General features: G+C 44.2%; 2 protein-coding genes across 7 annotated transcripts; both read left to right on the top strand.

The window, feature by feature from the left end:
* The first annotated feature begins 4,811 nt into the window (after window positions 1-4,811).
* Window positions 4,812-12,101, top strand: RPP14 (ribonuclease P/MRP subunit p14). 6 transcript variants are annotated; one of them, XM_036869413.1, is made up of 6 exons: window positions 4,812-4,945; window positions 7,764-7,861; window positions 7,962-8,046; window positions 10,419-10,495; window positions 10,944-11,022; window positions 11,475-12,101. In XM_036869413.1, the coding sequence occupies exons 2-6, from the start codon at window positions 7,785-7,787 to the stop codon at window positions 11,529-11,531; spliced, it is 375 nt and encodes a 124-aa protein (XP_036725308.1). In that variant the 5' UTR covers window positions 4,812-4,945; window positions 7,764-7,784; the 3' UTR covers window positions 11,532-12,101. The 6 variants fall into 6 exon arrangements, with proteins under 6 accessions (XP_036725308.1, XP_036725310.1, XP_036725311.1 ...); XM_036869415.1 differs by having other exon boundaries at window positions 4,817-4,900; XM_036869416.1 differs by having other exon boundaries at window positions 4,864-4,945; window positions 7,743-7,861.
* HTD2 (hydroxyacyl-thioester dehydratase type 2) lies at window positions 7,764-12,182 on the top strand. The gene is made up of 5 exons (XM_036869411.1): window positions 7,764-7,861; window positions 7,962-8,046; window positions 10,419-10,495; window positions 10,944-11,022; window positions 11,475-12,182. Exon 5 carries the CDS (start codon window positions 11,650-11,652, stop codon window positions 12,154-12,156), a length of 507 nt encoding a protein of 168 aa, XP_036725306.1. The 5' UTR covers window positions 7,764-7,861; window positions 7,962-8,046; window positions 10,419-10,495; window positions 10,944-11,022; window positions 11,475-11,649; the 3' UTR covers window positions 12,157-12,182.
* Window positions 12,183-13,816: the final 1,634 nt, after the last annotated feature.

Raw genomic sequence — 13,816 nt, forward strand, 5'->3', positions numbered from 1 at the left:
TCTTTAATGACGGTCTTAGAAAGAAGAAAGGGGTCAGTCATCACAGCCCTCCCTCCAAGACTGCCCGAAGCTTCTGAAGTAAGAGTGGAAAGCCCCAGGAATCAAAAGTGGGCTCTTGCCTCACTGCCTGGAGCAGGGTTGTCAAGGCTGCTAAGGATGGAGACTGCAGGCAGATGTTGAAGCGGCTGAGGGACCAGCAACGTTTAGAACTCAATCTGCCGTTAGTCTGGGCTTCTTGTTCTGGGCAGAAGTGACACCAGGAGTGACGTGACGCAAGACATTGGATGGAGCTGCCCGTGTGTGTAAGTCTATCTTCTAGTTCCCCATCCCAGGGAAACTTATTTGTTGCTTTGTCCAAAGGAGGTCCCCAGAAAGTACTGGGAGATTGTAATGTATGTCAGGCCAGGCTGAATCATGTAAATTACATGACTGAATCACGTAAATGTGCCAGGCACCATTCTGAGCGTTTTCCATGCATTACCTTATCAAGCTCTCACACAGCCCTAAAAGGGACATAGGACACTGTGCCCATTTTACAGCCAAGGAGACCAAGGCATGGAGAGGTAAAGTGTCTCGCCCAAGCTCACACAGATAACAGAGAGAAGCCTCTTGGTTAATGATTGAAGGTGTCTTGCAAAAACAGTGCTTTTACCAGTTCAGGCAGGAGCTCTCTTGTTCAATTTCCAGCAGAGCCTGGGGCCCTGTTGGCTCGCCTGTACCAGGCCAGTGTGTGGCAGCTTCAACCACAGATCGCTGAGGTCACACCTTGGGCCCCTGCATGTGGGATCTAGTTCCCTGACCAGGGATCAAACCCGGGCCCCCTGCATTGCAGGACGGATTCTTTACCACTGGACCACCATGGAAGTCCTTGGGGTACAAAAGCCTTTCTGTGTTCCCTGTTTCCTGTTTGTAGAAAAAGGCTTTAGTCTCCTAGGCCTTCCCTGAGTTCCTGAAGAGCAGATTCAAGAAGTTACTAATTAGGAAAGTGAGAGAATGCAGAAACAAAGTAAAAGCAGTCAAGAAACAATAGTTCAGTAATAAAACACAGTCCCAGTTCCTCCTGGAGGGATATACATAACAATCCGACACATATCTTTGAGTTGCTCTGCTGGAACTAAGACCCCACCCTACCCCCCCTGCAGGTGGAGGATGGTGACTACAGGCTGAGAACAAGCGCTAGACCCCAGACAGGCTGGAACCAGAAGGTTGATGATTGGGGTTCCTGAAATATCACCTGTTACCTCACCACCAAACAATTGGAAGAAAGTCGTCCACCCTGCAGCCCTCACCCCAAATGTTGCCTTTAAAAACTCTTCCCTCAAAGCCATTGGAGAGTTTGGGTCTTTTGAGCATGAGCTGCCCCTGCTCTTTGCTTGGCCTTGCCATAAACCTTTCTCTGCTCCAAGCTCCGACCTTTCAGTTTGTTTGGCCTCACTGTGCCTCAGGCACATGAACTTGGGTTGACCAAGTCTTTTATTAAAATTAGCAATTTAGGACTTCCCTGGGGGTGTAGTGGTTCAGAATCCCCCTACCAATGCAGGGGACAGGGGTTCCAGCTCTGGTCCGGAAAGATCCCACTAGCCGCGGAGCAACTAAGCCTTTGCGCCACAACTACTGAACCTGTGCTCTAGAGCCCACGAGCCACAACTACTGAAGCCCATGTGCCTAGAACCTGTGCTCCGCAACAAGAGAAGCCACCACAATGAGAAGCCCGTGCACCGCAACGAAGAGTAGCCCCTGCTCACTGCAACTAGAGAAAGCCTGTGCGCAGCAACGAAGACCCAACACAGCCAAAATAAATAAATAAATTAATTAATTAATTTTCAAAAAGTAGCAATTTATTGGGTCTATTTCAGAAATGTTTGCTGAAATACTCTTAGGCCGGGTTCGAGAGCATTTTTTAAAAAAACTCTCATAGTCTCTCTCTGTCTCTTTCCAAGTCTTTCTGTCTCTGTCTCTCCTCCCCCACCCCTTGCCCCATCTCTGTTTCATCATTTTGTCTCATACCCGTCTGTCTCCATCACCCACACAGACACTCTTAACAGTTGGAAACCAGACTCTTCTGATCCTTCAGTCTTTCAAATCTTCCAGCGTCTCTCCTTTAACCATACAGACTGGGCTTTCCCGTCAGCCACTTCTCCCTCCCCCTTTCATCCCTCCCACACTGGACGATGTTCATAAAACCCTTCCATTCCTGGAAAGGAGGCAAAAAAGCAGTGGGAGTGGTCACAGATGGCGCAGTGGAAATGTCCTCAAGTTACCTGCCGCGGTCAGGGCCAGAGGGCAGCGGTGCTGGGGCTGCTGTCCTGGTATCCCCAGCTACCCTTGGGGCCCAGTGTTGCTCTCTGGGCTGGAGATCACCAGGATGTGGGTTTGGGGTTGCCAGTGCCTGTGATGGGATGAGGGTCTTGTGGGACCATAAGTCTAGTCAGGGAGAGGGAGAGGATGTCCTTCGAGCAACAGGACAGCCCCTCTCTCTTGGCTCCTGGAGGAAACTTTCTTTCCATGGTTTCTGGATCTTTGGTCTCTAAACCTTCAGCACAATGACTAGGAACCTCAGGGCACATGTAGAAGGCTGCCAAGCTCCAGCAGGGGATGAGAGGAGGAGAAGGGATTCTTAGGGGCAGAAAGTGGCACCAAGGTGACAATCCCAGTGACCCAAGGTCAAAGCTGGCTGGGATTGGGTAACTGTTGCTGAAGGGCAACTATTAGTGTGAGTGTAGGTCTGCAATCCCTTACCACATCTCACAGAGCCAGATGTGATACCGAATTCAGAAATTTTCAGATTTTACAGAGGTGGTATTGTATGTATACCATACGTTGTCCAACACCCCCAGTGGGATCTGGGGCAGCTTTACATGATCAGATGCATTCGTATTTCTGCTGTATGCTCTATGCATATCCACAGCAAATGGGACAAAAGCTATAAAGAGCTTAACCTCAGTTCGGATTAAGCATTATGCCAGATGAAGAAAGATTTGGTTCCTGGATTTTTCTTGGATTTCAGGATTGCAGATACGGGTCAGTGAACCTGCACTCCCTGTCCCCTCTCTCTTACCTTGGTGGGTGGGGGTTGGAGCTGACATCTTGAGGAAGAGTCTGTTCTTCCAAGGTGGAAGGAGAGGCATCCAGATGGGTGTGGTCCAAGGCTCCGCCTTGTGACCATTGGGGGCAAGTCCTGAATTTTATTTAACAATTATCAGTATTATAAAAGTGATGCCCTGTCACTTTAAAATAAATCAAACAAAACGAATGCTAAAACATTGTGAGCATCTCCTATACCCTCCACACAGCCCCACCTGTCTTCCATCAGTCTACTTGGAACCCTTCTAGACGTTATACTTATGTATATATGTATGTTTGTGCACACGTAGACACAGACATATGTGTAACTGGACGAGGCCGGTACCGAACCCAAGTTTGACTGCTTGCCGCTCGAAAGGTCAGTACTCGAGAGACAAGTGTTGGTGAAAAAAGTTGTTTTATTCAGGAGGCCAGCAACCTGCGAAAATGGTGGACAAATGTCCGAGACCATCTCCTAGTTGTGGGTTAGAGGACAAAGGTTTTAAAAGGGAGTTTCAGGAGTGCACAAGCAGGGGGCTACGTGCAGAACAGCACGGTCAGCTCCAATAATCATCTCGAGATGGGTCGTGCAGTGGTCTGGTCAGCGTCATCTTGGTGTTTTTAACGTGTACTCAATCAGTAATTTACTCCAAGGTTGGTCTGCTTCCACCTCCTTAAGGTCAGCCCCTGGAATTCTCAAACAAGCAAGATTAATGCTCTCATAGTTAGACATGGAAGGACTTTTGTACCCAGGAAGGCTCCACAGGGTCCTGCTTGGTTTCAATCCCCCCTTTTCTTTGCTACCCTTCAATCCTGAGGGGAACAGGGGTGGAACAAGAAAGGGAATAAAGTTTTGGATAGAGAGACTAATCATAAACTTGTCAAGGGAACTCAGTTTTCCGGGGACTTGGTAGGAGTTGAGTGCCAGACACAGGATAGCAGTGGTGAGCCAACTCAAGGTTTGGCAGCCCCGAGGCCCTCTCCCATGTATATCCCTGACTCATACCACAAAATTGATGGTAATACGGTGCAGTGTGGAGAGAATCATCTAGAGTCAGATGGCCCAATCCACCACTTATAACTGTGTGATCTTGGGCAAGTAACTTAGCCTCTTGTGCCTCAGTTTCCACCTCTGTAAAATGGGGATGATCGTAATAATAGTCACTTTAGGACTGTGTGAGAGTTCCATGAGATAACATATATAAAGGTTTTTGCATAGTACCTGGCACAAAGTAAGCACTTGATTGTTGAATACACACAATATGTTTCACAAGTGCAGAGGCCATATCGTCTTGTTCCCAGTGCCTAGCACATAATAGGGGCTCAGCAAGTACTTACTCAATAAACGAATAGATGAAACTTGGCTTACATTCGGAAATAGGACCATCTGGGTTTTTTTATGTCAACCCAGACAGAACACCTACTATGCGCTGGGAGCCACAAGAGACACTGAGAACCGGTTCTGTCCTTGGAGACTGCTTTATTTAGGAGATGCTCAGCAGAAGAGACGCTAGATATAAATTTTTTGAACGAATGAAGGCATAGATAAATGATTACGAAGCACGCTCCCGGGCACAATAAACATGCCCTGAGTCCCTTACCCTATGCAGACATTTGCGCACACGGCTTTCTGCGGCGTGGGCACTAGAGGGCACTAAGCATGGCGACTCTCAGATTCAGAGTCACGCCTGGGTCCTTAGGAGAACCTCGCGCGGTGACGTCATATCCTCCCTAGACGTCACGCATCCGGGGGCGGGACAGAGGAGCCAAACGTAAACACCCTGGAGTTCGGGCCGCCAGCTTCGGGGGAGCTCCAAGTCTTGGTGGATTCTTGCAGGGAATAGGAGTCCGGAAGGCGGCAGACCAGTCCGACGGAGAGCGGGTAGGCGGATAGCAGGGCGGCTGTTTTCCGGGAGTGGGCTCAGTTGGCCGCACTGATGACGTATGGACGCGCGCGCCAGGGGCGCATGCGCAAGGCGGAGGGACGGCGGGCAGCGAGGAGCGGTCAGAGGTACCTACCGCTCCGGCCGCGGACGCCAAGGGCTGCAGGCGAGGCTGGGTCGCGAACCTCCCCGGGCCTCTCTACAACGCGGTCTCAGTCGCGGAGGGCGGCTGAGAGGACCGAACGGGTCACGTGTGCAGAGCGCATGCGCCCGGCCCCCAGGTGGGCGCTAAATCAATGGCGGACGTTAGTCGAAAAACGTTGAAAACGACTTAAATGCCCAACAGTACGGGATCGAGGGTTCTGGTTTTTTTTTAAATCATTGACTTCGTCCCAAAGTTATATATTGAATGCTTGCTGTATGCGATGTATTGTTTTAGGTTTTCGGGAAACATCAGAGAACGAGACAGAAAGATGCCTGTTTCTTTTGGAATGCATATTCTAATAGGGCGGGGGAGGGAAGTATGAATAAAGAATAAATGAATTTCACAGTTATGTTAGAGGGTGGTGAATGCTATGAGGAAAAAGTAGAGCAGGGGCATGGGGGCGATGACATTAGATCTAAATGCCACTGGAATAAATGGAGGCATGAAATTAAGCGAAGCCATGAAGGAGGCAAGGGAATGAGCCATGTGGCTATCAGGAGGAAGAGTATTTACAGCATGTGGAAAAGTAGGAGGGAGGCCCAGAGGCGGGAGGGAAGGAGCTAGGAGGCCTGTGTGGTGGGACTGAGCAGGGGAGAGCGGTAGGACGTGGGGTCAAGGTGGTGGGAGGAACCAGCGGTACAGATCACGGCTGTAAACACTTTGGCTTTACTCTGAGTGAAACGGGAATCTTTGCGAGGTTTTGAGCAGAGGAATGATGTGACTTGGATGGTGTTTAATAGGGTCACTCAGGCTGCTGTAGAGACTAGATTGGGGAGGGAAGCAGGGACACCTATTACTAGTAGATCAGGTAATGAGCATCCCTACAGCCACCAAAATGGCTGACTTCAAAGATGATGATGACAGCCGCCATGGAAGTGCTCACATTTTCCTGGTGAGCCTGGTGAATATGCCGGGCTGTAGGGAGGGTTTCACAAGCGTCATCTCCTTTAGTCTCAGGACAACCTGCAGAGGGCAGAGCTATCACTAACTCTGAGGCTCAGCCCTGTCAGAGGTGACTGCTCAATAAACACTTGCTCCTTCAGTCTTTTTTTGTTTTTTTGTAAAGTAAACATAACATAAAATTTACCATTTTTAACTGTACAGTTCTTTGGCATTAAGTACATTCGCATTGTTGTACAACTATCACCATTATCCATCTCCAGAGTAGTCCTGAAGTCTTTGTTGTTATTGGCATCCTAAGCCCCAGTGCAGTCTCACTCTCCTATCTCAAGCAGCCAACTCCTCTAAGGTAGTCCGTAACACTTAAAAAACACCTATCGTGTGCCGGACAATGAATGGAATGATTGAGGGTCCCGTTCTCCTTGCCCCTTTAGTCGGGGAGACTCTGGTGATGGGGAAAGAAGCACCAGGTAACTATTGCTGCAGTTCTGAAACCAAAGATACTCTTGAACATACAGGCCTCACACTACCACCGTTTGATCAATCCTGTATTCAGAAAGTGTTGAATACTCTGTGCCAGACTCAGTAAATATTTGTGTTTGTTGAATGGATGGTTGGATGTACCTACTTGACCCTGACTTCTCATTTTCTCTTGAGGTCATCATTTGGGAGTCGTTGGAAGCGGGCCCAGAGAGGTTTTTGTAAATGCTGGTCTATAGCTATGTGACTTTGGAAAAGTCCCTTTCCTTGGTTCAGCCTCAGTTTCCTGGTCCCTTTAGTGGGTTAAACAAATAGACAATGTTAAGAGATTGTGTAACAAGAGAACCTAACTTAGGGTGTCACGGAAGACCTCCCTGAAGAGGCAGTATTCCTGGAAGAGATGAACTTTAAGCTAAAATTTGAAGGATGAGTAGACGCTAACCAGAGTGAGAGTGAGGTAGAAGTGGAGCCAAAGGACAGGGATTCTCTACAGGGGGACTAGCATGTTCTGAGTTCTTGAAAGTTCCAGATCTGTTAGAAATGGCTTGAGTGTCCATTCCAGAATTCGTCTTAAGACCTTTGCTGTTTAAGCTCAGTCTTTTGCAAGGCTGCCAAATAGCCCTGTACAGGCCTGGCTTCTAGACAGAGAACAGGCAGATCCAACGTGGGGGGAGGCCAGGAGAACTACCACCCCTCATTCTTCTGTTAATGTTCTATGTTGACTGAGAGTAAATAAGAAGTGGGTCTTTGGTCCCAGATTTTACTCCTTTATGCTTTTTACTTTTTTTTTTTTTTTTGCATGAATAGGCATCATGCCAGAGTGGTCTTGAGGCAGCTCAGGAGTGTTTGGAATCTGTGTGTGCCTCTGGGCAGGTGTTAGCTATCTTTGCTGAGCCTCAGTGTTCTCTTCTCAAAAATGGCAGTACTGATAGCTTTTAGCTCATGGGATCATTTTGAAGACATGACCTAAGTCATGTAAAGTGTTTAGCACAGAGCTGGGTATTCAGTAAGGGAAAATGTTTGCTGGGATTAAATAAGAGTACGGTGGTCTGGCATATATAAAATATAGAAACTTCCATTGTTTCTCTATGGGTAACATCAGTTTGACCAGAATTAGATAAGTTTTTGTACTAAGAGTTCTTTTAAAAAATCATATAGGTCAAATTCTCATTAAAAAAGTGAAAAGTAGCTTGTATCTTGGTAATTTCTAGCCCCCTTGCCCCTTCATGTAGGTGTGATCAGCATTGGAAAAGATGCCAGCCCCAGCTGCCACATATGAAAGAATAGTTTACAAAAATCCCTCTGAGCACCACTACATGAAAGTCCACCTGTAAGTTCAGTCTCCTGAGTTTTATTTTTGACTGCTTTTTTATGAATCTGAATAGCATGAAATTTAATGCAATGCATTTTTTAAAAAATATTTTTTACAGAGAATTTCAAGATCACGGCATTGGACTGAATGCTGCACAGTTCAAACAGCTGCTTATTTCAGCCCTGAAGGACCTGTTTGGAGAGGTATGGAATCACTTGGTAGTTTGAACACTCCTAAGGTCTTTGTAAGACATAGTGAAAGGACACTTTTCCCAACATTATTTTAAAACTTTAGAACCACATTTGAAATTGCAGAAGCAGACTTTCAGAAGTGATGAGTTTTGTGTAGGTTTGTTCTCATATGCCTTCTAGTTGACAAGAACTTGTTAGACAAATGTTTAGTGTAGTGCAACTCAAAGTATGGTATAGACTGGCAACCTTGCAAACTGCTGGGGTTTTTTGGAGTTTTTTGCCTATTGTGGCTTGTACCAGAATGTAAATGAGCACACCGTTTCCTTTACTGAGACAGTCTCCAGTGAAAAAACCTGAGCTGGACTAAACGGTGTGCTCACTGATACTGTTGATTCCCACTCCGGTGCAGCTCCTTATCACAGACCAGCACTTTGAGTAGTCTGTTTTCGCATTCAGTTGAAAACAAGTAGAGTTTTGGAGAGAGAACAAAGACAGATGATTCTCAGGAAATTATTTCCTGATACATATATTCTATCAAATTAAAATCTGTCAAGCACTCATCAAAATTAAAAACTTTTACTCTGCAAAAGATTTGGTTCAGAGGCTAAAAAACAGACTACAGACTGGGGGGAAGATATTTGTAAACCACATATCTGACGAAGGACTAATATCTAGAATATATAAAGATCTCATAAAACTCAATAGTAAAGAAAAAAACCCAAACGCTCCAATTAGAAAATGGGCAAAAGTGGGAGTTCCTTGGTGGCCTAGTGGTTAGGATTCGGCGCTTTCACTGCGGAGGCCCGGGTCCTATCCCTGGTTGGAGAACCATCCTGCGTGCTGCGTGGCATGGTGCGGCGCAGCCAAAATACAAAAAAAAATTCTTAAAAATGGGCAAAAGATATGAACAGACATTTCACTAAAAAGGGTGTACAGTTGGCAAAGAAGCACATGTATGGAAAGATGTTCAGCATCATTAGCCATTAGAGAAATGCACATTGAAAACACAATGACACATTACTACACACTTAGGAGAATGACTGAAATGAAAAATAGTGATAACACTAAATGCTGGTGAGGATGCAGAGAAACTAAATCACTCATACATTGCTGGTGGGCATGTAAAATGGTACAGCCACTTTGGAACACTGTTTGGCAGTTTCCTTTAAAAAACTAGTTTTTTTTAAACTACCGTACAACCCAGCAATTGCATACCTGTCTGTTTATCCCAGAGAAATGAAAACTTATGTCCACATAAAAACGTGTACACAAATGTTCATAGCAGCTTTATTAGTAAGAGCCCCAAAATAGAAATAAGCCATGTGTCCTTCAATGGGTGAATAGTTAAACAAACTGTGGTACATTCATACCGTGGAATATACTCGGTAATGAAAAGGAACAAACTATAGATACACCTGACAAATTGACCGAATCTCTAGAGAATTATGCTGAGTGAAAAAGCCAATCCCAAAAAGTAATATACTGGGTGATTCCATTTATATAATGCTCTTGAAATAACATAATTATCATAATTATATAATCTAGAGAAAGATAAGTATTTGCCTGGGTTTAGGGATGAGGAGGAGAGGTGGGTATGGCTGTAAAGAGGGTCGAAGGAGAGAGCCTTGTGATGGTATAGCTCTTTATCTTGATAATGGTAATACTTGAATTAAATTACCTATATGGTAATATTGCATAGAACTACACATGTATAAGTGTAAACAAATATGAGTGCATGTATAATTGGCAAAATTGGGATAAGCTCTGATTTATTAATTTCGGTTTTCTGGTTTTGATATTGTACTGTAGTTATGCAAGATGTTGACACTGGGGGAGGCTGAGTGAAGGGTGCGTGGAATCTTCCTGCACATTTTTTTTGCAATCTCATGTGACTCTAATTTTTCAAAATAAAAAGTGTGAGAAAATAAAATCCATGCACCCTCTATATGTCAGGTATAAAACCTGGTTCCTGGGGATGTAGTTGTAAACAGACAGACATGGCTTCTGCCTCATGGTCCTGGTTATTTTAGTAGGAAACGATGTTGAACAATTAATGGCAAGAATGATGAGTATCTTGAAATAGGAAGTCTGTGGGTCCTGTATGTGAAAGAGTGTAGCAAGCAGTTGAGCTTAATCTTGGGAATCAAGGAAGGAGCAATTTAAACGAAGACTTGAGAAGGGTAAAGAGGCCTTAGCAATATGAAGAGGTACAGGAAGAACGTTCCAGGCAGGGGGAAGTTATAAAAAAGCAGGCCCAGTACTCCAGCACCATTAAATAAAATACTGATTTTTTGGAGAAGAAAAGCAGTTGACAGAATTAGTTATTAGAGTTCAAGAGTAATGATGATAATAATAGTCTGCTAACAGCATTATTTCATACTTAGGTTGATGCTGCTTTACCCTTGGACATTCTAACCTATGAAGAGAAGACCTTGTCAGCCATCTTGAGAATATGCAGCAGGTACGACAGACAGTGGAACACTTCTAGTTTAACAGAGCAGAGAGACGGATGGCAAAAAAAGAGCAAAAGTGCTCTCTTCTGAGAATGAGAAGAATTTTGTCATTGTGAACTCCGAGCAGCTTTTGGAAGTTTAAATTGGGGAGAATATGAACATTCATCCACCAGGAACTTACACCCTAGAGAGCCAAACTTGTGATTTGCTTACAACTGTAGTGTTTCCCAATTGATAGTCATGGTTGCAAACTCAGAAGTGTATATTTTAGAAACATTCCTGATTGAGGTTCAATTTTTTCTTTGCCTTTGACATAACTGTGCTTTTATTTTTAAAGTTTTCTCACTTTAAATAGGTTTTCTGGTAGAAACTACTTTCTGGACCATCACAAACAAAAGTACTAGGGAGATGTTGCAGGGACAAATCTTTACTTACGCTTTCTTGATCTTTCCGTAGTGGTCTTGTCAAATTGTGGAGCTCTATGACCCTGTTAGGATCCTATAAGGGCAAGAAATGTGCTTTCAGAGTGATTCAGGTAAAGACCATTCCTTCACATATTCCAAATGAGGCTGAGTAGTAGACCAAACTACTTATTAATATGTGTCTCATTTTGGCGCTTGCATAAATCTAGTGTGGTTAACATCATCCAGCTGGGAGGGGAAAATTCAGGGCTTTATTAATTACAAAAATGTGAGACAAAGCACTTAGGTTTTAAATTGTATGGGGGAGGTTTGGGGATAAAACTTGGAACACTTGTGGAAAAGTCTTAACTTTTGTTGGTTAATGCCTAGCTCCTAATGTATTGGGATGCTCTTTCTGAGTTTATCATGACCACTTATTTGTCTAAGGCTAACTCTCAGGATGCTCTTTAAAATGCTACTGCCTCAGTTCGGCTTATCCTATAGAATAGGGCATGTTTCTACATTGTCCTGTGTTGCAGTACAGTTTTCTCCTGATACTGCCTTAAACTTTTTCTTTCTCTTATAGGTTTCTCCATTTCTCCTTGCATTATCTGGTAACAGTAGAGAACTAGTATTGAATTGAATAGTCTTCAATTTCAGAAGTATTCCTAACTCTCAAAAGTACATTTTGGTGCCAGCATAATGTTTGAAGACTGAAGCAGCCTAAAAGCTCCTGTTGATGGAATTTGAGATCTCTGAAGATGTTCCCAGTAATTTCCAGCCATTGCCTTTGGTGGGGTAGGCTTCAGAGGAGTATCTGCCTGAACCAAGCAGTGCTAAACAGGCAGCACTTACGGCATGTGCACATCAGAGTTGGAGACCGGGCTGAACTCAGTAGGGCCTTCACACAGAGGGATGTGGCTATCTTCTCAGAATTAACAGGGGATGTCAATCCTGTGCATTTGGATGAAGATTTTGCAAAACACACCAGATTTGGAAAGACGATTGTACATGGAGTTTTGATCAATGGACTTATTTCAGCTCTCCTAGGTACTAAAATGCCAGGGCCAGGCTGTGTATTTCTTTCCCAGGAAATTAACTTTCCAGCCCCTTTATATGTTGGGGAAGTTGTTTTAGCTTCTGCAGAAGTGAAAAAGTTGAAGCGGTTCCTTGCTATTATTGCAGTGTCATGTTTTGTAGTAGAAAGTAAAAAGACTGTTATGGAAGGCTGGGTTAAAGTTATGGTCCCAGAAGCTCCCACATCCTGAAATATGTCTTTAAAGATGCAAGTTCAGGCATCAATGTTACTATTATTGAAGAGCCTCTGAGGAAAACAGGGATTGCTGTTCTTTACCAGGGAGGGGCTGATAGACCCGTAAACCCACATTGGTGGAGGGGAGCTGGTAGAGGGGTGTTCCATTGTCCACTTATGCTTTGGCCTTATGCTTCACACAGGCTTAAGTATATTTATCATCTGTCTAGGTTTCTAAAACTGAAAAAATAGGGAATTCCCTGATGGTCCAGTGGTTAGGACTCTGGGCTTTCACTGCCATGGGTGCGAGTTCAGTCCCCGGTTGGGGAACTAAGATCCCGCAAGCTGTGTGACACAGCCAAAAAAAAAACCAAAAAAAAAAGTGACTAGAGGAAATCAGAGGTGGGCTTCCTTGGTGGCACAGTGGTTAAGAATCCACCTGCCAATGCAGGGTTCACAGGTTCGAGCCCTGGTCTGGGAAGATCCCACATGCCGTGGAGCAAGTAAGTCTGTGCGCCACAACTACTGAGCCTGCTCTCTAGAGCCTGTGAGGAACGACTACTGAGCCCACGTGCCACAACTACTGAAGCCCGCACCTAGAGCCCGTGTTCCGCAACAAGGGATGCCACCGCAGTGAGAAGCCCGCGCACCACAACAAAGAGTAACCCCCGCTCTCTGCAACTAGAGAAAGCCTGTGTGCAGCAACGAAGACCCAATGCAGCCAAAAATAAATAAATTAATTAATTAATTAAAAAAAAAGAAAATCATAGGTGATTCTAAGGTTGGACATTGTATCCAGGCTCCCATGAGGTGCCATTAAAAAAAAAAAAAAAAAACTGAAAAAATATTGGGAGAGTTATCATTTAGCTTAATGTTCTACTTTTAGGATTTCAAACCTGATTAGATTTGCATTTGTATAAGATAAACCTACCTATATCTGTGTAGAATAAGTTTCTCACTGAATTTATAACTAGCTAGCATTCAATTATTGAAGGCAACGATAGAAGATAGGTCATCTTTGAACACCTATCTTTTACCAGTAAATATTCTTAGATCCTGTTCTTCAGCAGTTTCGGGGTCAGAGTTTATTGTAATTTGTTACTGTTTACACCAAGATGGTAATTTGTTCAATGTTCAGTGTCACTTGCCCTTCAGTTGGTTTTCCTGTTATCGGAGGAGGGCTTATGTGCAGATTTGGATTCAGTTATGTAAGCTCTCTTGGTCTCATGTATAAAACAGAGATAAAAACACCTACCACCCGGGATTGTTGGAGGTGACAGATACAAATAGTTTAGCTTATAAACAGTAGCTACTACTATTGCCCATTCTCTTCTGTGAATAAGGTTAGAGGTTTTCCTGAGTTTGGTGCTAACTGGCCAAAAGTTAGAGAACAGACCAGTCTTTCAGGATGTCAGCCAATCTCTATTGGTATTCTAAACTTGGAATAGATCTTGAATGCAAAGCTCCTATTTTAGTAATCCAGATTTTTTTAATCTCTCCCTTGAAAATACTGTGGGGTCCCCCCCCTTATATAAATAATATATGCTTTTATTTAAAAAATTATAAGGTAAAACATTTAAGGAACACTGTGGAGGCCAAATTCTTAAAAGAGTTGATGGGTATTAGAGAGGAAATGTGCCTATGTGTTATTACTAACTGGTCATGCCCAACATAGC

This window comes from Balaenoptera musculus, chromosome 11 (assembly GCF_009873245.2).
Source record: "Balaenoptera musculus isolate JJ_BM4_2016_0621 chromosome 11, mBalMus1.pri.v3, whole genome shotgun sequence".
Taxonomy (NCBI): domain Eukaryota; kingdom Metazoa; phylum Chordata; class Mammalia; order Artiodactyla; family Balaenopteridae; genus Balaenoptera; species Balaenoptera musculus.